Below are 27,499 nucleotides of genomic sequence, written 5' to 3' on the forward strand. Positions count from 1 at the left end.
CTTCCATTGCAGAAAGGGATTCTGGGTAATGACTTTCAAATGAGCCCTCTCAGTGCGTCATTCTTTACTTATCTATTTTAACATCGACCCCTATTAGCTTATGCCTGCCAAATGATCAGGCTCCATGTTAAAATGGACAAGAAGCAAAAGGTGACACTGTACTCATTTGCTTGTCATTACCCAGAATCCCTTGCTGCAGTGGAAGCACGGTATGCTGAGATATAATGGGGATAGACAGGGGGTTGCACACCTGTCTGAGACGTGTGAGTGTGGTAATTGTATTTGCTGTACTGTCTACAGAATAAAAACACAAACAATTACACCCCTTCCCCTTAAACTTTTCATGGAAATGTTAAAAGTAAAAAAATAAGCGAATACTTGTCTGATTTTTCTTGTAAAAGTGTCAGTTGGCTCCAGTTAATCTGTTAACCCTTTTGCTGCCGGGCGGGATCATCGACGCCTTGCTCTGTATGTTCTGATGTTGCTCCACAATGCGTTGCAGGCCCCTCCGGCTGCGGGAGGGCTTGAACATGTCTACTTTGGTGCCCTTTCACCCTCCGTGCCCCAATGTCGTATGGTGTACAGCATGGGCCACCTGACCCGCCAGAGAACCTTATTATGTACCAGGTATGGCAGGGGTGGGAAACTCCAGTTCTCAAGGACCACCAACAGGTCACGTTTTCAGGATATCCCTGCTTCAGCACAGGCGGCTCAGTCTTCAACTACACCACCTGTTCCGAAACAGGGCTATCCTGACCTGTTGGTGGCCCTTGAGGACAGGAGTTGCCCACCGCTGAGGTAAGGCAGCGGCACTTGCGCGTTTCTGTAGGGGGTGGTCGAGGCGAGCCCTGTCGATAACCGAAGCTTAAGCCCCCTTCCACTTCCATTTCCCGGCGCCCGTCAAGTCATTGCTCCAGGAGCGATCACGTGACCCTGAAGCGCTGGAAGGTCGAACCCTCTGCACTCTAGAGGTTAAACCCTTGCACTGCTGGTTGCGACGCATTCCGCCTGCGCCCGTTGTTTGACGTTTTTGCTTTCTCTTCGGCAGCGCGCGAGAGATCTGCACGGGTCGCTGCCGGCGTGCAGGAGAGCAGTCGCTGTGAAGGTACGTTTTGTTTGTCGCTGCTTTCACCGACCTGACGTCTGTCACTTAGAAGTCCTATGAAGGGATCGCCGTTCTTGCGCACACGGACACATCCCTCGCATCACAGATCTGCACACACAGCTGCAGCGGGCATTGTTGCGTTCTTATCGCGGGCGTGTTCTATACCAGTCTTGTTATTAAAGACAATGGTTAAGGCGATGACACGTCTGCGTTAATTTGTGCGTTAACTCACGTGTAACGGGTTTAATACGATCTGCTACATCTGTATATATAAACAATCTCCTTGAGAAGGGTCCCGGCTAGAATCGGACGTTTAGTCGCTGGCTGCTGGTGTTTGGCCGCCGAGGGACCCTAACGAGGCAAATTCATTTAAGGGATTTTGCAGATTAAGGTTTTTAGGGTAAGGAGTTTGGTTTTTAGGGTAGGTGATTAGGGTAAGGGGTTTGGTATTTAGGGTAGGGGTTACAGTTAGTATGAGAGGTTTTTAGGGTAAGGTTTAGGGGTTTACCTTGGCAGCGAGATCCCTGCATTGAGGTGAGTGGCGGCTAAGCGCCAGCAACCAAATGCTATCGGCCGGGTCCGACTACAGGACAGAAACGTTAACTGCTAAAAAATAATAATCCTGTGAGCAGCTGTTTGTTTCCGCGGTTATACTGATTATTCTGGGTACCTACTCTTCTTCTTCTTTTCCTTCATCTGCTAGTCGTGGAAGATTCCGCAAAATCCCTAACGGACACATCCCCGGCGGCTTTCGGACATTGCTCTCCCCCCCTGCAACCACCGCCAGCGGCGAGCAGCTGCTCCCCCAGCGAGAACCGCTTCCACTCCCTACCCTTCAGCCTGTCCAAGATGTCCGGCACCAACGGCACCCTGGGACACACGCCCCTGTCCTTATCCGTCCAGTCGGTCATCGGGGAATTGAACAACGCCTCCCTACAGGACAGCCCACCCGGACCCCCCTACCTCTCCAACCTGCACGGCTTGGAGGTGGGGTCACTGGCCGAAGTTAAAGAGAACCCCCCTTTTTACGGGGTAATCCGCTGGATCGGGCAGCCAGCGGGAGTCAACGAGATGTTGGCTGGACTAGAGCTGGTAATTAGCATCGGGGTGGGGGAGCGCCCATTTTCATTCCAGCGTCCCCCGCCCCCAACTGGGGGCTGAGATGCAGGTTTTCTTTTTACTGTCATTTAGTGGTCCCCTCCCAAAAAGCAGTTGGGGTCTCCATTCTGTGCGGGGAGCGCAGGACGACCAAGGGGATGGATCTCTCCCCCAAAAATCCCTTTTGACCATATAAGGCTCTGTCTCTGTATGGCGCCATCACTGGGTTCTTGGGTGATGCAGAAACCATATAGTAGCCGCCACCTGCGAGTTTAAAGCCTCATTCCAAGCAAATGTTTTTGTAGGTGGTAAACAGGGGGTCTCGAGCTGAACCTCGATATTTCAGCTCGGGGCGGGGGGGGGGGGGGGGGCTACTTGAGATACGTACATCCATAGGGGGTGCCGGTTATTTGCTGATTACACGTGAACCTGCATATTGTTTACCCAGCTGGGGGGGATACATGGGGCAACTTTTTGGGGGTAACATGTCTTGAAGTACGGGGGGTCCCCGATGGTCAGCGGGTACCCTCTGCTTTCCACCTAGAAATATAAACAGGCAGCACGGCACTTTTATGCAAGCATTAGAGGTGGAATTGGTTATGGTAATTATTTTATGAATATTAATAATATCTTTTTCTTATATTGCTCCGTGTATGCAGTGCTGTACATAGTGTATGCAGTGCTGTACATAGTGTATGCAGTGCTAAACGTAGCGTTTTGCCCCAAAGAGCTGACAATCTAAATGTGGTGCCTGAGGCACATGAGATAAAGGAACTTGCCCAAAGTCACATTGGGGTTGGAGCTAGGTTCACCCACTTCAAAAGCAGTGACGTTGCCACTGTGCCTCTCCTTCAGATCTCTTGAGGGGCTGACCTCTGTATCTGGGGGGTAAAATGTTCAGATAATCACCACACTCTAACCTTAGCTGGGGGGGGGGGGGGGAGGGAGTTCTTAATTGGGCTACATTAATGGTGTGGTGTGTTTTTTTTGTTTTTTTTTAAAGATATTTATTATTTTTAAGTACCATCAAATTGAGGTTCTTCGTGCCCTCGGGGGGGCAATCCCTCCTAGGAACAAGTGAATTAATCCCAGTGATATTAAGGGGTCTCACCTGGGGGACTTTTTGTTACTCAAATCTGACACCTATAAGTATTTGAATGTATTTATTAAAGTGAGGCTTGGGAGAGGTTTCATTTCCCCTGGCTGCACCCTGTGATGTCACTGTGTGATGTCACTGTGTGATGTCACTGTGTGATGTCACTGTGATGAGCGAGTGCTGGTACAGCCAGACCCCCCCCCTCCCCTTATCTTTATTGGCTCTCTGATCAGGACAGGGGGGATACGTTGAAAGAAAACACTTGTTGATAAACATGTTATTTCTTTTGAATTGTTTCTAGCATGCTCTGTACTAGCGCACGTACTTTCCCATTCAGAGGCCCTGCAGAAATCTAACTTGTAAAAAAGAAAACTGCCAAATCTTTACCATTAGCAGTGTTAGATTTGTTTAGGAAAGCTAGTTAGACTGTTAAAATTATGTTATCTGGCCAGCTACGTGGGATTGCACCTTTAAGCAATTACTGTACTTTTCTGTCCTTTTTATGATATATTTCGCACATATCGAAATACAAGTTGGGTTCTTGATGCAAGGAAATTACGCTCTCTGTCTCCCCGCGTCTGTCTCTGTCGCTCTCTGTCTCCCCGCGTCTGTCTCTGTCGCACTCTGTCTCGCCGTGTCTGTCTCTGTCGCTCTCTGTCTCCCCGTGTCTGTCTCTGTCGCTCTCTGACTCCTCGTGTTTGTCTCTGGAGCTCTCTGTCTCCCCGCGTGTCTCTATAGCTCTCTGTCTCCCCCCGCATCTCTGTCGTTCTCTGTTTCCCCGCGTCTGTCTCGGTCTCCCGCGTCTGTCTCTCTCTGACCCACCGTGCGTGGCTCTATGTCTCTCTGTCTCACCATGTGTGTCTCTGTTGCTGTCTGATTTACCGCGTCTCTCCTGCCTATCTGTGTCCCCCACCTTACCCGCTTTCTGTCCACGCTTAGGAGGATGAATGCGCTGGTTGTACAGACGGCACTTTCAAAGGAACGCGATTTTTCACCTGCGCCCCCAAAAAGGCCCTTTTCGTCAAGCTGAGGAGCTGCAGGCCAGATTCCAGGTTCGCTTCCCTTCAGCCAGTTTCCAACCAGATAGAGCGCTGCAACTCTCTAGGTAACGACGATGAGTGGGGTCCGGCAAAGAGCCTGTTCTTCTACACAGGGCGGCGATCGTAGGCGTTCGAGATCAGGGCCCAATAACTAAGCATGCACATGTAGCAGGACGTCGCGGCTCGGAGATAAGTCGCTGCGATATCATTGAAGGGGGTCCATGCGTCTGCATGGGAAACCCCCCACAGCGATAATCCTCCAGCGCCGTGACAGCCGTGGTCACGCTGCTCCAGTAGGTGCCTCAGACAATACGTCCGGCTACATCTGTATGTGTCAAGGCAAAATGTCTTGTGTCAAAGAAAAAGAGCCCAATCAGATCAACACAATTCGTTTGTTTTCTTTGATACATCTTGTACACCGGTAAAAAAACAGGGTAGACAGCACTCAAATGGATGAACTACTAGATAGCAAATAGGTGCAAACAGGATCAAGGAGGAACCCTATTTCCTCCACAAAATATGGTAGAAACAAGGGGGAGCGTTCAAACCCCCAGGCAACGAGCACAAAGCTCACAACGTCACAGGGCCTGTGAGGTGGCAGACGCCGAGACGTGACCACGGGGCATTCGAAAGATTAAAAGACAGAAGATACTTTTTATTTAAAAGCAGCTTAAAGCCTGTAACGGATTAGCCACATGACACTCCTGTTCATTTATTTGAACTTGTAGATTTTTGCGTAATGTGCTGAAGCAGCTGTTTTGGGCCCAAAATCTCCATTGGAGTCTATGGATTTTCGTTAGAAAACAGGCCCTTTGGCGTACATAAAATGACCCCCTTTATGTCTTCATATTGGGTTTTTACGATCTTTGACTTATGTTTTTATGCTAAAACTATTTGCAACCTTTGTTTTTCTTCTGCGCAGTGTTTATACCAGAGCTGGCCAATCCTTTTTTTTTTCCAGGGTGTACATTTTTGGGCGGGCCACTGCCCCTCCCCCTTCCCCTCCCTACCTCTCACTCAATTCCCCCTCCCTACAGGAATTTTACCTTGAGGGGTGAGGAGTGACCTCCAATATCGCAGCAGAGGGGGGATGGATATACGGCTGGTCCAAATGCATTGGCATGGCCATCCCTGGTTTAAACAAAGGATGAAATGAAGCTGCCATCGTTGGTCAAAGAGATAAAGGGGCAGGGCACCAATTAACAGATCATGTTGGACTATTAACTAAACTAAAGAAAATAGAAAGTGATCAGTTGCTTAAACAATGTGTGTTTGCACGCCGTGTGGAATTGCCCCTTTAACTGCTCTTCTGTCAGAAGGCACGGGAGCACATTGCCGTGGTTTCAGCACCACTATACACTGCGGCATGTACATATTAAGGCCTCGTTTATAGTGCGCGCCGCCAAAACAAATTACTGTTGTCCATTGAGCGCGCACATAGAGTGCCCGACTGACGCATCCAAGCGCGCACATTTTGAACTGACATTTAAAATTGTTTTTGCCGCGGCACTATCGCGTGCGCGCACTGACGCCACAACTGTAAACGTGGCCTTGGGAAAAGGCCTCTTCTATAGGCGGCCACTTCTTGTAGGAAAGAGGTCTTTGGTCCGGTATTGCCGGGGGTATAACGTTTTTTTGCATCCGTCTCGTTCTCAAGCGTTTGGGGGCTACCTGAGCGAAGTGGTGGAAGGCAACACCCCTCCGAGGACGGAGAAAGAGGGCCTGGAGGTGATGCTCGGCAAAAAAAAGGGGATTCAAGGACACTACAACTCCTGCTACCTGGATTCCACGTTATTCTGGTGAGCAGGGGAGCCGGCGGATCGGCGCATACGCGCAAGCGTCGCGGCGACAAACCGTTTGACTTGGGCAAGTTTTCTGTCTTCCCCGCACAGCCTGTTCTCCTTCAGTTCGGTTCTGGACTCCGTCCTTCTGAGACCCAAAGATAAAACCGACGTGGAATATTACAGCGAGACGCAAGGCCTCCTGAGGACCGAGATCGTGAACCCGCTAAGAATGTAGGTGAATGATGCGTCGGGCGCTCAGGCGCAGTGGATAGGTTTAGTACACCTCCGCGGTTTCATCTCTTGCTGCTAGAGAACTTTGGGGGGGGGGGGGGTGCTAGCCAACTCCCTGCCCCCAAGGGCCACCAGCAGGTCAGGTTTTTGGGATATCCCTGTCTGAGTCACTGATTTGAGCCACCTGTGCTGAAGCTGTGCTGAAGCTGTTTGGTGGCCCTTGAGGGCTGGAGTTGACCTCTCCTGTGCTAGTGCATGTGGTAGAAGCATGATATACCGGTGGCGTTTCTCTGGGGGTGTATTTATCTTTTAGTAGGTTTGAAGCAGGGGGTCTCTGGATCTGAATTACATTGATGTTGGCTCCGGGGACCCCCTGCTTCCCTAGATACGTCCATCTGAAGCGGCTGCCGGTGTGTTCACAATATCGTAGTTTAAATGTCCCGCGGCGCTAATTGGCTGCCTATTGGCCCATGTGACATTTAAACTGGAGAGATACTGGCAGCACTTATGGGGGTCTGTATCTCTGGAAGCAGGGGGTCGCCGGGGCTGAAATAAACACCATTCTGCTCTGGAGGACCCCTGCTGTAAGCGTGGGGGGTTGGAATAGCAATGGTGCTTTAAACCCTAAAGAGAGCTGCATATATATATAATTGGAGCACAGACCGAAGGGAGCTTGTAGCCATGGATAGGAACGTGCTCTGGTCAGTGCCTCCTCCTTACAGTGGGCACGGGAGGAGCCGTATTTATCACTGTCATGAAGCAGCTAAGGGATTGGTATGAAGCTACGATCCACGCAACATCTCCGCTCCCTCTATACTGTGGCGAGGGAGAGCGGGCTTCTGTGAGACGGCCAGAGGTTGGGGCACAGTTGGTGATCTCCAAGGGATTCGCCCCCAAAAATTCTGTAATGGTGGCTCCCAGGCAGTATAGCGGGGTCCTGAGCCCGTGTGGGGACTGCGCACTTAGGAAGACCCCAAACTGACCGTAGCGTGGTGGGGATATAGCTGTAACTTACAGTAGGAGCTTCCAAAGTTGCTCCCCATAATGCTTTGCACCCACAGCAGCAAGGCATTGTGGGGCGTGACTTTGGAAGCTCCTGCAGTGAGTGACAGCTACACCCCACCATGCTGCCTGCACACACCGAGGGGCAGTTTGGGTGATTTTTACCCCGACGAGCTCAGGACACTATACTGCCTGGGATCGGTCGCACGGTGTTAGCGATAGTCTGAAGAGTCGGCACTAAGATTTATTCATTAGGGGTTTAGGGGACGAATATTTCCCAGCAGGGGGATCAGTGTAATAAAGTTTGGGAACCGCTGCCCTAGAGTTTCATACATCTTGTAAAGCATGGCGGGCCCCTTTGGCAGCAGAGGGGTGAAGAGTATGCGCACAGGGTATCTGCTTTCTTTACAGCGTGTGTTTGCTTCGCCCTTTCCAGATACGGTTACGTCTGCGCCACGAAAATAATGAAGCTGAGAAAGATCCTGGAGAAAGTGGAGGCGGCGTCCGGATTTACATCGGAGGAAAAAGGTGACGCAACCTACAGAGCGCTTTTATTTCAACAACCTCGCCAGCTCCCTTTGCTGTGCAGGGGTTTGCTCTGCCACTGCCGGGGGAGTGGAAGGGAAGGGGGTGCTGTGTGTAGAGTTAAAGGGGCAATGGGAAGTAATTCCGGTGATGTGGTTAAGGGGTCTCATCTGGGGCACTAATGCCTGTGTACCCAAACCGGACACCTATAAGTATTTTATAAGTTAAAGTGAGTCTTGGAGGGTCACTGTGTGAGGTCACTGTGTGAGGTCACTATGATCAGCGAGTGCTTGTAAAGCCAGAGTCCCCCTCCCCTTATCTTTATTTGTTCGTGATAGCCAGGGTGAGATAAGGGCAAAGAAAACACAAGATGGAGTGTTGGTCAATTATTCTTAGGCCGGTTCTATAGTGCGTGTGCACGCGCGGCAGTTTTAGTTGGCTGAGGTTAGTCAGCCATTCTATAATTGCCCCGCGCGCGCACGGCAGGGAGAGTGGAACGGGCCGACAGGGGGGAAGATGAGAAAAAGAATGAATTTGCGCCGCTACCGCCACTGAAATGTGTGTGTGTGTGTGTATATTATAGTGTGTATGTACAATGTTATTAAAAAAATTATTAAAGGATTCATGTATTTATTTATTTGAAAACGTATTTACACACATATATACACACACACACACACACACACACACACATACACATACATACAAACACACACACACACAGTACCTCACTTGCGCACAGTATACACACACAACGTGTGTGGCACGTGCACGCGCCTTCGTACAAGCTCGCGCACGGCCGCCCACAGTATATAACAGCCCTTGAGCTCTGAAATAACTTGTCATTCATTTTTAAAGAAACTGAAGCAGCCAAATCTTTGCTCTTTGCTCTTTGCACAGCCAGGTTCATTTTAAGGTAGCGGTGCTCAACGCCAGTCCTCACGTACCCCCACCCCAACAGGTCCTGTCCTTAAGCAGGGACTGATTGAGCCACCTGTGCTGAAGCTGGGACATCCTGAAAACCTGACCTGTTGGGAGGACTTGACGACTGGAGTTGCGCCCCCCTGGGAATTAGATTGTTATATTCTCTGCAAAAGGTTGTTGTTTGGCCAGTTGCGCGGGATTGCACCTATTTAATGGTTCTCTGGTTTCTTGAGTAGTTAGAGCTGCATGTCTGTACTGACCTACTGTTCATTTTCTTTCTACCCGTCACAGACCCAGAGGAATTCCTGAATATTTTGTTCCATCACATCTTAAGGGTGGATCCCTTGTTGAAAATAAGGTAAGCACTGTTACTGTGCTACAGCTCCCCCCTAGAAGAGATGTACTGTAGGTGAGGGAAAGCACCGGTCGGGACGCAGCTCATGTCTCCAGTCTATTAAAGGAGCAAGGAGACTTGTTTTGAAGTTTTGCAACCCCATTAATTTCATCTCCGGGGACCCCCTACTTCCGGACATTCTGGTCTCTGTAGTAGGTGCCGGTAGCTGGTCCCGCTGAGCAAGCAGGGCTTTTAAGCTTAAAGCTCCCGCGTCACATGGGCCAATAGGAAGCCGCACCGGTGATGTCACGACTTCCGATTGGTCTGCAGGGCCCGAGATCTTTAAACAGCGGACATATTGTGAACCCTGGTAGCTGAGGAGAACTGCTAACGGCACCTACTTCAGAGGTAAGTATCTCCGGAAGCAGGAGGTCCCCGGGGCTGAAATTAAAAGGGTTCCGCTTCGGAGACCCCCTGCTTGAATCCTATATATATAAAACAATTTTTACATTCAGGCTTGGATTGCCGCTTTACCTGAGCTGTCTGTATTCTGGGAATCAGACGGTGGCTTGTGGCAATGCATCTACGTGGCAGTCAGGTCTTCCAGCAGCCTGTTCCAGGCCAAATACTGCAAGAACTAGATTGACTTAAAGATGCATTGACACCATGACAATATGTGCCCAATAATTTAGGGTTGGTGATGAGCCTGTAATTATTTATATCGGTGTTCTCCAAAAGAGCCAGATCAGAAAGCGATTAAGGAGTAGAAGGTCCGCAAGCTTATTATAATGTCATTTTAAAAACACTTACAAAATAAAAAAAAATACCTTGAGAGTTAACACTTTTTTTAAAGTTTGTCCTGGGCACAGAGTAAAGGTGACAACATTACACGTTACAGTTACAAACCTGATTAAAGTGGGAAACGGCCGAAGTCTTGATGGAACTTGGATAGGAAGCGGATTTGAGGGACTCTGGTAAATTGCTTTAGAAGTTGGTTGATCGGTACGAGAAGGAAGAGCGACCCAATTTATTTATTGAACCATGGCACTATAAGTAGGGATCTTGAAGCGGATATAATGAGAAGTGCTGTGTACATTAGGGGATTAGAAGCCTGCTCGAGTAGTTGGGTAACTTGTCCAGAAAGTATTTGAAGGCAAGAGAGGACAGCTGTACATTGCGCCTGGACTCAAGAGGTAGGCAACCAAGTTCAGTTACCATACAGTATCACAAGGGTGGGGGGTTGACGTTACATAGCAAGACATAACGGCATATTGAGTGGTAAAGAATGTCGTGTTTGCTGAGATGAATTTGCGGTGCTGTACTATACACTATATCCCTATAGTCAGTAAATAGAATTAGCATCGGCTGTACTATGTGCTTTCTGACACATGAGCTGAGGCAGGATTTATTTCTATAATATACACCCAGTTTGGGATAGATTTTAGATGTCCGCTTGTCAATATCCAAAGCATATGTTAAATTGGAGTCAAGCCAAATACCCAAATATTTAATGCTAGTAACTGAGGTAAGATTAGTGTTAGAGCTGGTTCTGATCAGTAGCTCTGTCACGGGAAGCTTTAGAAATGTAACGTTCTTCCCAAGTAAGATAGTTACTGTTTTGTCAGCATACATGTGCAGAGAGGCTGGGACTGCGTGTATATAGGGTAGTATTATCAGCATACATGTGCAGAGAGGCTGGGACTGCGTGTATATAGGATAGTATCAGTATACATGTGCAGAGAGGCTGGGACTGCGTGTATATAGGATAGTATCAGTATACATGTGCAGAGAGGCTGGGACTGCATGTATATAGGGTAGTATCAGCATACATGTGCAGAGAGGCTGGGATTGCGTGTATATAGGGTAGTATTATCAGCATACATGTGCAGAGAGGCTGGGACTGCGTGTATATAGGGTAGTATCAGCATACATGTGCAGAGAGGCTGGGACTGCGTGTATATAGGATAGTATCAGTATACATGTGCAGAGAGGCTGGGACTGCATGTATATAGGGTAGTATCAGCATACTGTACATGTGCAGAGAGGCTGGGATTGCGTGTATATAGGGTAGTATTATCAGCATACATGTGCAGAGAGGCTGGGACTGCGTGTATATAGGGTAGTATCAGCATACATGTGCAGAGAGGCTGGGACTGCATGTATATAGGGTAGTATTATTAGCATACATGTGCAGAGAGGCTGGGACTGCATGTATATAGGGTAGTATTATCAGCATACATGTGCAGAGAGGCTGGGACTGCGTGTATATAGGGTAGTATCAGCATACATGTGCAGAGAGGCTGGGACTGCGTGTATATAGGGTAGTATTAGCATACATGTGCAGAGAGGCTGGGACTGTGTGTATATAGGATAGTATCATCATACATGTGCAGAGAGGCTGGGACTGCGTGTATATAGGATAGTATCAGTATACATGTGCAGAGACTGGGACTGCGTGTATATAGGGTAGTATCAGCATACATGTGCAGAAATGCTGGGACTGCATGCATATAGGGTATTATCAGCTTACTTGTGCAGAGAGCCTGGGACTGCGTGTATATAGGGTAGTATTATCTGCATACATGTGCAGAGAGGCTGGGAATGCGTGTGTATATAGGGTAGTATTATCAGCATATATGTGCAGAGAGGCTGGGACTGCGTGTTTATAGGGTAGTATCGGCATACATGTGCAGAGAGGTGGAGACCGAGAGTATATAGGGTAGTATCGGCATACATGTGCAGAGAGGTGGAGACTGCGTGTATATAGGGTAGTATCGGTATACATGTGCAGAGAGGTGGAGACTGCGTGTGTGTATATAGGGTAGTATCGGCATACATGTGCAGAGAGGCTGGGACTGCGTGTATATAGGGTAGTATCGGCATACATGTGCAGAGAGGTGGAGACCGAGAGTATATAGGGTAGTATCGGCATACATGTGCAGAGAGGTGGAGACTGCGTGTATATAGGGTTGTATTATCGGCATACATGTGCAGAGAGGTGGAGACTGCGTGTATATAGGGTAGTATCGGCATACATGTGCAGAGAGGTGGAGACTGCGTGTGAATATAGGGTATTATCGGCATACATGTGCAGAGAGGTGGAGACTGCGTGTATATAGGGTAGTATTATCGGCATACATGTGCAGAGAGGTGGAGACTGCGTGTGTATATAGGGTAGTATCGGCATACATGTGCAGAGAGGTGGAGACTGCGTGTATATAGGGTAGTATCGGCATACATGTGCAGAGAGGTGGAGACTGCGTGTATATAGGGTAGTATCGGCACAGAATGGAATGTGACCAAATCGCCACCGCTAGGACAACTCACCACAGGTTGTCATGCCGCCGGTCACCTTGCCGCCATTTTTAAATGTCCTTCCGAGCCGCATGGCACCTTGTGCGGCCGTCACTCAGACTCCATTTGAGAGTTCACCCATGCGTGCGCCCAGCGCCCAGACTGTCCAGGCGAGCTCACGAATGCCGTCTGAGCGACGGCCGCACCAACATTTAAAGATGGCGGGTGGACATTTAAAGATGGCGGCGAGGTGGCCGGTGGCAAGACGACCTACAATGAGTCGTCCTGGCGGCGGAGCACCAGTGGCGATTTGGTCGTGGCCAAATGTCCTCAACTGGTATCGGTATACATGTGCGGAGACGCCTTACAAACCGTGGGCAGGTCATTTAAATGCAATGTCTTGTATATAGTGTATTCCCTGCTCACTTATGTAACTGTATTTGTAACCGTGTATTATTTGTCATTTTAACTCTGTGCCCAGGACATGCGTGAGAACAAGCGGTAACTCTCACTGTATCACTGCCTGTAACACGTTATAACTCTGTGCCCAGGACATGCGTGAGAATGAGAGGTAACTCTCACTGTATCACTGCCTGTAACACATGTTATAACTCTGTGCCCAGGACATGCGTGAGAACGAGAGGTAACTCTCACTGTATCACTGCCTGTAACACATGTTATAACTCTGTGCCCAGGACATGCGTGAGAACGAGAGGTAACTCTCACTGTATCACTGCCTGTAACACACGTTATAACTCTGTGCCCAGGACATGCGTGAGAACGAGAGGTAACTCTCACTGTATTACTGCCTGTAACACACGTTATAACTCTGTGCCCAGGACATGCGTGAGAACGAGAGGTAACTCTCACTGTATTACTGCCTGTAACACACGTTATAACTCTGTGCCCAGGACATGCGTGAGAACGAGAGGTAACTCTCACTGTATTACTGCCTGTAACACATGTTATAACTGTGCCCAGGACATGCGTGAGAACGAGCGGTAACTCTCACTGTATTACTGCCTGTACCACGTTATAACTCTGTGCCCAGGACATGCGTGAGAACGAGCGGTAACTCTCATTGTATCACTGCCTGTACCACGTTATAACTCTGTGCCCAGGACATGCGTGAGAACGAGCGGTAACTCTCACTGTATTACTGCCTGTACCACGTTATAACTCTGTGCCCAGGACATGCGTGAGAATGAGAGGTAACTCTCACTGTATCACTGCCTGTAACACGTTATAACTCTGTGCCCAGGACATGCGTGAGAACGAGTGGTAACTCTCACTGTATTACTGCCTGTAACACATGTTATAACTCTGTGCCCAGGACATGCGTGAGAACAAGCGGTAACTCTCACTGTATTACTGCCTGTAACACATGTTATAACTCTGTGCCCAGGACATGCGTGAGAACGAGAGGTAACTCTCACTGTATTACTTCTGGGTAACGCATTGTATAACTCTGTGCCCAGGACATGCGTGAGAACGAGCGGTAACTCTCACTGTATTACTGCCTGTAACACATGTTATAACTCTGTGCCCAGGACATGCGTGAGAACGAGAGGTAACTCTCACTGTATTACTTCTGGGTAACGCATTGTATAACTCTGTGCCCAGGACATGCGTGAGAACGAGTGGTAACTCTCACTGTATTACTGCCTGTAACACATGTTATAACTCTGTGCCCAGGACATGCGTGAGAACGAGAGGTAACTCTCACTGTATTACTGCCTGTAACACATGTTATAACTCTGTGCCCAGGACATGCGTGAGAACGAGCGGTAACTCTCACTGTATCACTGCCTGTAACACACGTTATAACTCTGTGCCCAGGACATGCGTGAGAACGAGAGGTAACTCTCACTGTATTACTGCCTGTACCGCGTTATAACTCTGTGCCCAGGACATGCGTGAGAACGAGCGGTAACTCTCACTGTATCACTGCCTGTAACACACGTTATAACTCTGTGCCCAGGACATGCGTGAGAACGAGAGGTAACTCTCACTGTATTACTGCCTGTAACACATGTTATAACTCTGTGCCCAGGACATGCGTGAGAACGAGATGTAACTCTCACTGTATTACTGCCTGTAACACATGTTATAACTCTGTGCCCAGGACATGCGTGAGAACGAGAGGTAACTCTCACTGTATTACTTCCTGTAACACGTTATAACTCTGTGCCCAGGACATGCGTGAGAACGAGCGGTAACTCTCACTGTATCACTGCCTGTAACACACGTTATAACTCTGTGCCCAGGACATGCGTGAGAACGAGAGGTAACTCTCACTGTATTACTGCCTGTACCGCGTTATAACTCTGTGCCCAGGACATGCGTGAGAACGAGAGGTAACTCTCACTGTATCACTGCCTGTAACACGTTATAACTCTGTGCCCAGGACATGCGTGAGAACGAGAGGTAACTCTCACTGTATTACTGCCTGTAACACGTTATAACTCTGTGCCCAGGACATGCGTGAGAACGAGCGGTAACTCTCACTGTATTACTGCCTGTAACACATGTTATAACTCTGTGCCCAGGACATGCGTGAGAGCGAGAGGTAACTCTCACTGTATTACTTCCGGGTAACGCATTGTATAAATAAATAAGAGTTAAATTATATTTCGCCATTTTGCATCTATAACATCTAAATATAGCATTATAACATCTGTACCATATATAATTACATTACTTTCACTTAAAAGTAAGTTTCGTTATGAAAGTTACACTTAGCTGCCCAAGCAATTAGTAGCCTGACCTTAGATAGAGCAGAGCGGGTAAGGGTCGCACCCATGCCCCGATCTGATATTTCAATGCCAATTTCAATAGATATACAGTAGAGTCTTGGTTATCCGACATAAACGTGACCGAAAATGACGGATAATCCTGAAAACCTGACCTGTTGGGGTGGGGGGGGTGGGGAGGGAGCTTGAGGACTGGAATTGAGACCCTCTGATCTAATCTATGCAGCGAGTAACGCGTCCCCTTTTCATATCCCTTTTAAACCTTTAGGTCAGCGGGTCAGAAGGTGCAAGACTGCTACTTCTACCAGATATTCATGGATAAGAACGAAAACGTGGGCGTTCCCACGATCCAGCAACTCCTGGAGTGGTCGTTTATCAACAGCAGCCTAAAGTTTGCAGAGGTTAGTCCCAAAACAGGGCGGGTTACGATTTGCCATTGGGATGTCCCAGGGCCCTCCGATTGGGAGCCGGCTAAGAATAATTTGGGGAAGAATCGAGCAATTCACTGGCTACCTTAAACACATATAACTATGCTTAAAGCAAACGTTTGGCTGATTTTTGCTTCTTTTGGAATCGCGCACATTTCTTTTCTTCAGGCGCTGCCAGGTGTGTTATTAATGAGTCGGTAAACATGTTGAGCTGAGACTTGGGAGGGGTTTGCTTTCCTCTGGCTGCATCGTGTGATGTGATATGATGTGCTGAGCAGGCGTTTGCCCAGGCAAAGCCCCCTCTCCATATCGGCTCGGACAGGGTGGACTAGAGCATGGGTGCACATCTCAAGTCCCCCTCCCCAACAGGTCAGGTTTTCAGGATATGCCATGAGGACCCCACAGATACCGTGATATTTACTTTGCTAGTTGCCGGGGCTCCAACGTGGCGCCGCATGGCTTCCTATTGGCCCCGCGGGTCTCGCGAGATTTTGAACTGCCATATTGTTTCCCCAGAAGGCAGATCGGCACTGACACTGTTCACCAATATCATGATAACTGTGGTATCCCAAATAAATGATGCAGCACTCGCGGGCGTCAAAAAGCGTCGGGGTATTAAAAGATGGATTTTTAGTTTCTAAACTGTGGGATAGAAAAAAAATGTGAAGACTGGCGCCAACGCTGCCCTCCGGCCGCGCTACCCACCGCACCAACGCTACCCACCGCAGCGTTGCAAGGCCTACCGTGCCCACACTCGGCTCACCGCAGCCGGTTGTGACATCAGTCATAGTGTGTGTGTGTCTCACTCACTGACCCCCCTCCCCAGGTCTCACTCACTGCCCCCTCCTCCCCAGGTCTCTCTCACTGCCCCCTCCTCCCCAGGTCTCTCACTGCCGTCCCCCTCCCCAGGTCTCTCACTGCCCCCCTCCCCAGGTCTCTCTCACTGCCTCCACCCCCCTCCCCAAGTCTCTCTCACTGCCTCCCCACCCCCCAGGTCTCTCTCACTGCCTCCCCCCCCCCTCCCCAGGTCTCTCTCACTGCCTCCCCCCCCCCTCCCCAGGTCTCTCTCACTGCCTCCCCCCCCCCCTCCCCAGGTCTCTCTCACTGCCCCCCCCCAAGGTCTCTCTCACTGCCCCCCCACGTTCCCCAGGTCTCTCTCACTGCCTCCCCCCCTCCCCAGGTCTCTCTCAGTGCCCCCACCCCTCCCCAGGTCTCTCTCACTGCCCCCCCTCTCCCCAGGTCTCTCTCACTGCTCCCCCCCCTCCTCCCCATGTCTCTCTCACTGCCTGCCCCCCTCCCCAGGTCTCTCTCTCTGCCTGCCCCCCCTCCCCAGGTCTCTCTCACTGCCCCCCCTCCCCAGGTCTCTCTCACTGCCTGCCCCCCTCCCCAGGTCTCTCTCACTGCCTGCTCCCCTCCCCAGGTCTCTCTCACTGCCTGCTCCCCTCCCCAGGTCTCTCTCACTGCCCCCCCTCCCCTCCCCAGGTCTCTCTCACTGCCCCCCCTCCCCTCCCCAGGTCTCTCTCACTGCCCCCCCTCCCCTCCCCAGGTCTCTCTCACTGCCCCCCCTCCCCTCCCCAGGTCTCTCTCACTGCCCCCCTCCCCAGGTCTCTCTCACTGCCCTCCCTCCCCTCCCCAGGTCTCTCTCTCTCACTGCCCCCCAGCCTCGGCAGGTCTCTCTCTCACTGCCCCCCCCTTCAGGTCTCTCACTTCCCCCCTCCAGGTACTAAGGAACAGTAACAACTGTGAAATAAGAAGGGAATGTTACTTCAAGTGGCAAATAAACAATTATAACGACAAAATCCTACATACTACAAATATCCTAAAACCAGGAGAAAAGAAATATTATAAGATCAGAAAAAGCATATCATGCTCCTTGTAAATGGTTATAACCAAATCACAGCCTCTAAATAGTAATATGACCGATGTTTATACAATATACTGTAGCATCGTCCTTAGAAAGTAGCAGTGTGAGAAACTTCTATAAGAACGTGGCCCTGTGAGACTTGCGGCGGGCCGCATGCGTGTGGTTAAAGGGTAATTGGGTTAAAGGGAGGTATTTAGCGGTGTTGCTGCTTTTTGTTTTTCATGTTGAGAAAGGTCCACAGGTTAGGACAGACATGTCAATCGGTTGGTAAACCCGCCACTTTTTGACGCCCGTGAGAGTGCCGCACCTATCATTTTATTTGGGACATACCTGAGATTCTTCAGCATGGAGCAAAACAAGCACCTGTGGGAGTTATACCCAGCTCCTTTTCCTCAACCATGGGGCTCCCACAGCTGATAATAGCTCTGGGCCCCGCACAGAGGGACCCGCTGGTTCCAATTATGTAAATATTTTTTAAAAATAAAAATCCCAGGGGGTTGCTACTTTAACTGGCAACCGATCTTTTCTGAAACACAAGTCATTATTCCAACTGTAAAACCATGAGTATGACAGCAAACATGGTATTATAATACATGTTATACATACATATTATAATACAAGGAGCTTTCAAAAAATTACAGTAAGGGCATATATATATATATATAAAAATAAAGATGTCCAACCTTTTATTTGAAGATATCTATTTTATCTGCCATCACAGTCTCAGTGGGTAATGAATTCCACATTTTAACTGCCCTTACTGTAATTTTTTGAAAGCTCCTTGTATTATAATATGTATGTATAACATGTATTATAATACCATGTTTGCTGTCATACTCATGGTTTTACAGTATATATATATACACACACACACACACACACACACACACACACACACACACACACACACACACACACACACACACACACACACACACACACACACACACACACACACACACACACACACACACACACACACACACACACACCAAATAAGTATACATGGGAAGGATGTTGATCCAGGGATTAGTCTTATTGCCAATTCTTGGAGTCAGGAAGAAATGTATTTTCCCCTTATTATGAGATATCATTGGATGATATGTCACTGGGGTTTTGTGTTTGCCTTTCTCTGGATCAATATACTGTAAGTACGGATATAGGATAAAGTATCTGCCGTCTAAATTTAGCATAGGTTGAACTAGATCAACAGATGTCTCTTTTCAACCACATCAACTATGTAACTATAGTATATAACTATGCAACTATAACACTTTACTGAGGAATCATCTCTTTCTCTCTCCCCCCCCCTCCTTTCTACCCAGGCTCCTTCCTGTTTAATAATCCAGATGCCTCGATTCGGGAAAGACTTCAAAATGTTCAATAAAATATTTCCGTCTCTGGAGCTGAACATTACCGATTTACTGGAGGACAGTGAGTAGAAGCGGGTTTCTCTGTTCTTCTGTATTGTTGTAACTTACCGTAAACACAGAGGCCCCAGTGCACATCCAATATGACCACCCATTTAGTTCTTTTCTATAGGTTCTTTACATAAGTGTGGGACATTTAGTTCATTTCTATAGGTTCTTTACATAAGTGTGGGACATTTAGTTCATTTCTATAGGTTCTTTACATAAGTGTGGGACATTTAGTTCAATCTTTTGGCCAATGCACATCAAGCAGCTCCTACACTACCAATGTTATACTGTGTCCTTCTGTATTTCCTCCACTGCATAGACAAAAAACAAACAATGATATAGTCAATACCATGGGATGCGTGCCTAAGGGGTTAACATTTAGGAACACTATGTGAGAGCTACAGTACAATTACAACTGGTTAAAATCCAGAAGTGGCCTAATGAATATAGGGAAAAAAATAAAGCGCAAAATAATATATATTTCCCACGCTTATTGCTGCAGTAAATGCTATCACCGGGTTACTGCTTACCGACCCACAGATACAGACCACGCGCTGCTATCACCGGGTTACTGCAAACCGGCCCACAGATACAGACCACGCGCTGCTATCACCGGGTTACTGCTTACCGGCCCACAGATACAGACCACGCGCTGCTATCACCGGGTTACTGCTTACCGACCCACAGATACAGACCACGCGCTGCTATCACCGGGTTACTGCTTACCGGACCACAGATACAGACCACGCGCTGCTATCACCGGGTTACTGCTTACCGACCCACAGATACAGACCACGCGCTGCTATCACTGGGTTACTGCTTACCGACCCACAGATACAGACCACGCGCTGCTATCACCGGGTTACTGCTTACCGGCCCACAGATACAGACCACGCGCTGCTATCACCGGGTTACTGCTTACCGGCCCACAGATACAGACCACGCGCTGCTATCACCGGGTTACTGCTTACCGACCCACAGATACAGACCACGCGCTGCTATCACCGGGTTACTGCTTACCGGACCACAGATACAGACCACGCGCTGCTATCACCGGGTTACTGCTTACCGACCCACAGATACAGACCACGCGCTGCTATCACCGGGTTACTGCTTACCGGCCCACAGATACAGACCACGCGCTGCTATCACCGGGTTACTGCTTACCGGCCCACAGATACAGACCACGCGCTGCTATCACCGGGTTACTGCTTACCGGCCCGCAGATACAGACCACGCGCTGCTATCACCGGGTTACTGCTTACCGGCCCACAGATACAGACCACGCGCTGCTATCACCGGGTTACTGCTTACCGGCCCACAGATACAGACCACGCGCTGCTATCACCGGGTTACTGCTTACCGGCCCACAGATACAGACCACGCGCTGCTATCACCGGGTTACTGCTTACCGGCCCACAGATACAGACCACGCGCTGCTATCACCGGGTTACTGCTTACCGGCCCGCAGATACAGACCACGCGCTGCTATCACCGCGTTACTGCTTACCGGCCCACAGATACAAACCACGCGCTGCTATCACGGGGTTACTGCTTACCGACCCACAGATACAGACCACGCGCTGCTATCACCGGGTTACTGCTTACCGACCCACAGATACAGACCACGCGCTGCTATCACCGGGTTACTGCTTACCGGCCCGCAGATACAGACCACGCGCTGCTATCACCGCGTTACTGCTTACCGGCCCACAGATACAGACCACGCGCTGCTATCACCGGGTTACTGCTTACCGACCCACAGATACAGACCACGCGCTGCTATCACCGGGTTACTGCTTACCGGCCCGCAGATACAGACCACGCGCTGCTATCACCGGGTTACTGCTTACCGGCCCACAGATACAGACCACGCGCTGCTATCACCGGGTTACTGCTTACCGGCCCACAGATACAGACCACGCGCTGCTATCACCGGGTTACTGCTTACCGACCCACAGAAACAGACCACGCGCTGCTATCACCGGGTTACTGCTTACCGGCCCACAGATACAGACCACGCGCTGCTATCACCGGGTTACTGTTTACCGGCCCGCAGATACAGACCACGCGCTGCTATCACCGGGTTACTGCTTACCGACCCACAGATACAGACCACGCGCTGCTATCACCGCTTTACTGCTTACCGGCCCACAGATACAGACCACGCGCTGCTATCACCGGGTTACTGCTTACCGGCCCACAGATACAGACCACGCGCTGCTATCACCGGGTTACTGCTTACCGACCCACAGATACAGACCACGCGCTGCTATCGCCGGGTTACTGCTTACCGGCCCGCAGATACAGACCACGTGCTGCTATCACCGGGTTACTGCTTACCGGCCCACAGATACAGACCACGCGCTGCTATCACCGGGTTACTGCTTACCGGCCCACAGATACAGACCACGCGCTGCTATCACCGGGTTACTGCTTACCGACCCACAGATACAGACCACGCGCTGCTATCACCGGGTTACTGCTTACCGGCCCACAGATACAGACCACGCGCTGCTATCACCGGGTTACTGCTTACCGGCCCACAGATACAGACCACGCGCTGCTATCACCGGGTTACTGCTTACCGGCCCACAGATACAGACCACGCGCTGCTATCACCGGGTTACTGCTTACCGGCCCACAGATACAGACCACGCGCTGCTATCACCGGGTTACTGCTTACCGACCCACAGATACAGACCACGCGCTGCTATCACCGGGCTACTGCTTACCGGCCCACAGATACAGACCACGCGCTGCTATCACCATGTTACTGCTTACCGGCCCACAGATACAGACCACGCGCTGCTATCACCGGGCTACTGCTTACCGGCCCACAGATACAGACCACGCGCTGCTATCACCATGTTACTGCTTACCGGCCCACAGATACAGACCACGCGCTGCTATCACCGGGTTACTGCTTACCGGCCCACAGATACAGACCACGCGCTGCTATCACCGGGTTACTGCTTACCGACCCACAGATACAGACCACGCGCTGCTATCACCGGGTTACTGCTTACCGGCCCACAGATACAGACCACGCGCTGCTATCACCGGGTTACTGCTTACCGGCCCACAGATACAGACCACGCGCTGCTATCACCGGGTTACTGCTTACCGACCCACAGATACAGACCACGCGCTGCTATCACCGGGTTACTGCTTACCGGCCCGCAGATACAGACCACGCGCTGCTATCACCGGGTTACTGCTTACCGACCCACAGATACAGACCACGCGCTGCTATCACCGGGTTACTGCTTACCGACCCACAGATACAGACCACGCGCTGCTATCACCGGGTTACTGCTTACCGGCCCACAGATACAGACCACGCGCTGCTATCACCGGGTTACTGCTTACCGACCCACAGATACAGACCACGCGCTGCTATCACCGGGTTACTGCTTACCGGCCCACAGATACAGACCACGCGCTGCTATCACCGGGTTACTGCTTACCGGCCCACAGATACAGACCACGCGCTGCTATCACCGGGTTACTGCTTACCGGCCCACAGATACAGACCACGCGCTGCTATCGCCGGGTTACTGCTTACCGGCCCACAGATACAGACCACGCGCTGCTATCACCGGGTTACTGCTTACCGACCCACAGATACAGACCACGCGCTGCTATCACTGGGTTACTGCTTACCGACCCACAGATACAGACCACGCGCTGCTATCACCGGGTTACTGCTTACCGGCCCACAGATACAGACCACGCGCTGCTATCACCGGGTTACTGCTTACCGACCCACAGATACAGACCACGCGCTGCTATCACCGGGCTACTGCTTACCGGCCCACAGATACAGACCACGCGCTGCTATCACCGGGTTACTGCTTACCGGCCCGCAGATACAGACCACGCGCTGCTATCACCGGGTTACTGCTTACCGACCCACAGATACAGACCACGCGCTGCTATCACCGGGTTACTGCTTACCGGCCCGCAGATACAGACCACGCGCTGCTATCACCGGGTTACTGCTTACCGACCCGCAGATACAGACCACGCGCTGCTATCACCGGGTTACTGCTTACCGGCCCACAGATACAGACCACGCGCTGCTATCACCGGGTTACTGCTTACCGGACCACAGATACAGACCACGCGCTGCTATCACCGGGTTACTGCTTACCGGCCCACAGATACAGACCACGCACTGCTATCACCGGGTTACTGCTTACCGGCCCACAGATACAGACCACGCGCTGCTATCACCGGGTTACTGCTTACCGACCCACAGATACAGACCACGCGCTGCTATCACCGGGTTACTGCTTACCGACCCACAGATACAGACCACGCGCTGCTATCACCGGGTTACTGCTTACCGGCCCACAGATACAGACCACGCGCTGCTATCACCGGGTTACTGCTTACCGACCCACAGATACAGACCACGCGCTGCTATCACCGGGTTACTGCTTACCGGCCCACAGATACAGACCACGCGCTGCTATCACCGGGTTACTGCTTACCGGACCACAGATACAGACCACGCGCTGCTATCACCGGGTTACTGCTTACCTGCCCACAGATACAGACCACGCGCTGCTATCACCGGGTTACTGCTTACCGGCCCGCAGATACAGACCACGCGCTGCTATCACCGGGTTACTGCTTACCGGCCCACAGATACAGACCACGCGCTGCTATCACCGGGTTACTGCTTACCGGCCCGCAGATACAGACCACGCGCTGCTATCACCGGGTTACTGCTTACCGGCCCACAGATACAGACCACGCGCACTTACATCTTATGCGGAGAATAGGACGGCGCTGAACACCTTCTCTGGTGTTTTACCTTCTTCTTGTTAAGCAATTGGCTGCTCACGAGCGGTGCTTTAGAACCGCACATACAGAGAGATGTTCCCGGGTCATCCCTGCCGCGACCTACGCCATAGGCTGCTTGTGGCTCTACACCGGACGCCTCTCGGGAGATGCTGGACTTGACCCCAACGCAGGGTTGAGATTCTTCCGGCTAGATCCTGCTTGGTACTACATGTTTCGATGGTTATATTCCTGTTATGTACGGCACAGGATGTAGCCGGAAGGATCTCCCTCCGTGGTGCGGCCCAGTATGCCCTGGAAGCGCTGCAGAAGGGATGTTGCAGCCATGGGTAGGAGCTTCTCCCTGCCTCCTCCAGTCAGCTTCTTAATGCCGGCATGCTGATGAATACTGTCCCACTCCTCTCCTTACACTGGGAATTGGTCATTAACACGGTCATTAGGCAGCACAGGGAGAGGGAAAATGCTGCAGGTTATCCCTGCAACATGGGGGCTGCAGGTCAGCGGGTCACTGTCTAAAATATACAGATATAATAAGACTTGCTGTGGTCCGTGTCTGCTGTGATTGCGCTGCAGCGGGGGTCCATGTTTCTAAATGGGATCCCACGTGTGGTGTTAATCCTTCGTTGCCACAAAGACGTTTAGATCTTGTTGCATGTGTGCATCTTGTAGTTCTACGTGGCATCTTTGTGGCCGAATTCATTGGGCCCTGCCCACCGATTTAATCCGTACTTGTATTTCCTGTGCCCTCTTCCCAGCTCCCAGGCAGTGCCGCATCTGCGGGGGGCTCGCTATGTACGAGTGCAGAGAGTGCTATGACGACAGTGACATCTCCGCGGGGAAAATCAAGCAATTTTGCAAGACGTGCAACACCCAGGTACACCATGAGTGCTATGCGGGTACGTGGGGAGGGAGACGATCGGGTATTCGTTAAACCATCTAACCGGGGTACAAACCCACTTTAAAGGAGCAATCCCCCCCCAACTATTTTCCGGTTTCTTTACATGAAGGGACACGGGGGGCGGTCCAAAGATGATCCGCACTATTCTTGGCTCCAGGCACCGCTCATGCCCCGAGATAGGTACTGTGTGAAGTTACAGCTATCACTTCCTGGTTTTTAAAGGGGATTTAAACGGCCGCCCAATAGGAAGACACAACCGATGATGTTGCAGCGTATTATTAGCCTGTGTTTGGCAGCCATTTTATTTCCCCTTGAGGGAGATTTAAATCCGGTAACCTTCACCGGTATGTATCTAAGGAAAATAGTGGCGATTGGCTCCGGGGAGCCCCCCAGATCTCCCACCCTGTAAAAAAAGACACAGGTTAAGCAGTAGGAGGAACTGCTCCTTTAAAAGCTTAGGTTCACAAAGCAGCATTCGCCTATGTAATGTAACGTTCGCCTAGAGGTACCCATGTTAAAAGTAATGCTGTATGCACTAGAGAATTGTGTTTTACTCCTCTTCATTGTGTGTGTGTGTGTGTGTGTGTTATGAAGAATTGGCCAACTCCAGTCCTCAAGGGCAACCAACAGGTCAAGTTTAAGGATATCCTTGCTTCAGCACAGGTGGTGCAGTTATTCTGATTGAGCCACCTGTGCTGAAGCTGGGACTGATTGAGCCACCTGTGCTGAAGCAGGGATATCCTTAAAGCCTGACCTGTTGGTGGCCCTTGAGGATTGGAGTTGCCCACCCCTGCTCTAGCAGAACAAGCGTAACACAAAGAGCCAAACACTGGGATAGTTTGTATTAATGATATTTGTTAAAAAGTAGTCAGATTGCCCTCACACACGTGCTAGTAATAACCAGCATATAGGAATCGCTCGGACGCTCCCCGTGTGCAGGCTTCAGACATCGCCTCTATTCCAACCGCCTCCCCCCAGCGTGTGCAGCCGGCAGCTGGAGCTGTCGCGGTGTTGGAGGCCGTGGGGGGGGAGTGAAAACGAGGCTTGGTCCTATGCTGGCGGCACTACGCGTTTCACCCGCGCAGTTCTGGCTACAGGGGTTGGGAGAGAAAGCAACTTAAACTGCGGTCATGTTGCCATGGTTACCCCTTAAAAGCACCAGTACTTTTAATTATCTAATAGCCACAAAGTAGCCTGCCATTTAGAGAGAAAATGATCAGTTCATGTTACTCGCAAACAATTTGTGTGTAAATAGCTATTAAACATAACACACACACAGCAGAAAAATCGTGTGTGTGTGTGTTAATATATACAATAAACAGACAATAAAAAAAATTATATGTATATAGGGGCTGGTTAAAAATCAAGACTAGATCGTTTTGCCACAGCCAATATGTATGTATGTATGTATGTATGTATGTATGTATGTATGTATGTATGTATGTATTAAAACAAAAAACATTAATATTACATTTCTGGGCTATATTATATTCAAGGAAGTACTGTATATACATCTTTATTGATGGGGGAGCAGAGCCAATGGAATTAACAATAAGTATATAATACATGTAATAACAGGGGGGAAAAAATATACAGTTGTAACCATAAAACATTTTTTGAGAGTTCTCAAAACTATTACAAATTATATGGAGTACAAAAATAAGAAATATAAAATTAACAATAAACCCATGTTAAAAATGAATATATATATATTATCTTTATCTATCATTTGTAACTCCCCCTCCTTGTGTTTGGTTACTAATGTAATCTAAGGAGATAATAGTAAGCGGTGGATGATGGGCTCCACCCTGTGATTGCCACGTGATAGGGGGTATAAGAGTCAGAGGAAATGTTCTTGACGGTTAGACTCCAGAAGGAGAGTAGGCGCCTCAAGGAGTAGAGGGTGGGGCAAAGTCCCACTAGTAACCTAGAGATTAGACCCTCCTGTTTATTGTTTTTTACCGCCTTAACAGTTCAGTGTCTTTCCAGTTAGGACCCCTACATACAACAATGCACAGACAAGAGATGCACGTCCCAGAAAGGGAATGCAGACATGCCACAGAGAGCTGCCTAGGTAGGACTCTGTGATGTCAGGCGATCAGCCCGACAAGAGGATCTCCATAAACAGAGTTAGTAGCCCCCGAAAATGTGGCAGATTCCTGCAGGAGAAAGGAGGGTGATAACCTCCCCAGAGCAGGACAGGATCTCACAGGGGGGGGCTGAAATAGCAGGATCACATGGATAGTGCTAAGCAAGCGCAACAAGGGGGGCCTGTTCAAATACAGGTAGTCCTGTCAGTAACAAGTGTATGCACCTCTTCTGTTAGAAGGCTCCCAGGGAAGAACCATGTATAGAGCGATAACAGTATGATGAAACAAGGTACAACCATGGCACTCTTACTGTGACTGTAGCGTTCCCAAGCCTGGGGACATGAATAAAGATTGAATTTGTACTATAAAAACTCCTGGCACCCATCTTTTCCATCGCCCAGCCAAACACATCCAGCACCCTGAGACACGGTAATTATATGCACAATCGGGCCGATGTAACCTCCCTAGGAAGCCGGCAGGGAGGGTTGCTATGTAAAAATGTATAGGAAGCGAAAACCACACCACTTACGGTATCTCTGCCGGGAAGGGAGGCTTACACATTTTATATAGCACCCTTATCCAGGGAGCTGTACATTTTCATTAGTAAAGCAATGGTGGGGTTATATATGGAACATTTCATGTGATAGGAATAGAGTAATGGTTAGGATGTTTTGTGGTGGGATTAGGTGGAAACATTATGGTCGGGCCATGGTTTAGGTGCGTTGAGCGCTTGGTTGGTGGGCAGGGATTGGGGCCAGGTCTGGGTTTAGTCTTGTCGGTGGTATAGTAATAGTCTGACAGTG

General features: G+C 49.9%; 1 protein-coding gene across 3 annotated transcripts in view; it reads left to right on the forward strand.

The window, feature by feature from the left end:
- CYLD (CYLD lysine 63 deubiquitinase) overlaps nucleotides 1–27,499 on the forward strand; it is a 57,720-nt gene that overhangs the window by 24,155 nt on the left and 6,066 nt on the right. For 2 of the 3 annotated variants that reach the window (XM_075577145.1, XM_075577146.1), the window contains exons 8-17: nucleotides 1,049–1,105; nucleotides 1,809–2,197; nucleotides 4,239–4,404; nucleotides 5,997–6,138; nucleotides 6,232–6,354; nucleotides 7,793–7,884; nucleotides 9,097–9,163; nucleotides 15,455–15,587; nucleotides 18,804–18,912; nucleotides 24,464–24,582. In XM_075577145.1, coding sequence (XP_075433260.1) covers nucleotides 1,049–1,105; nucleotides 1,809–2,197; nucleotides 4,239–4,404; nucleotides 5,997–6,138; nucleotides 6,232–6,354; nucleotides 7,793–7,884; nucleotides 9,097–9,163; nucleotides 15,455–15,587; nucleotides 18,804–18,912; nucleotides 24,464–24,582 — 1,397 coding nt within the window. The remainder of the gene's footprint in view (nucleotides 1–1,048; nucleotides 1,106–1,808; nucleotides 2,198–4,238; nucleotides 4,405–5,996; nucleotides 6,139–6,231; nucleotides 6,355–7,792; nucleotides 7,885–9,096; nucleotides 9,164–15,454; nucleotides 15,588–18,803; nucleotides 18,913–24,463; nucleotides 24,583–27,499) is intronic. The other variant, XM_075577147.1, reaches the window with a different exon arrangement.

The sequence above is a fragment of the Ascaphus truei genome, chromosome 19 (genome assembly GCF_040206685.1).
Source record: "Ascaphus truei isolate aAscTru1 chromosome 19, aAscTru1.hap1, whole genome shotgun sequence".
Lineage (NCBI taxonomy): Eukaryota > Metazoa > Chordata > Amphibia > Anura > Ascaphidae > Ascaphus > Ascaphus truei.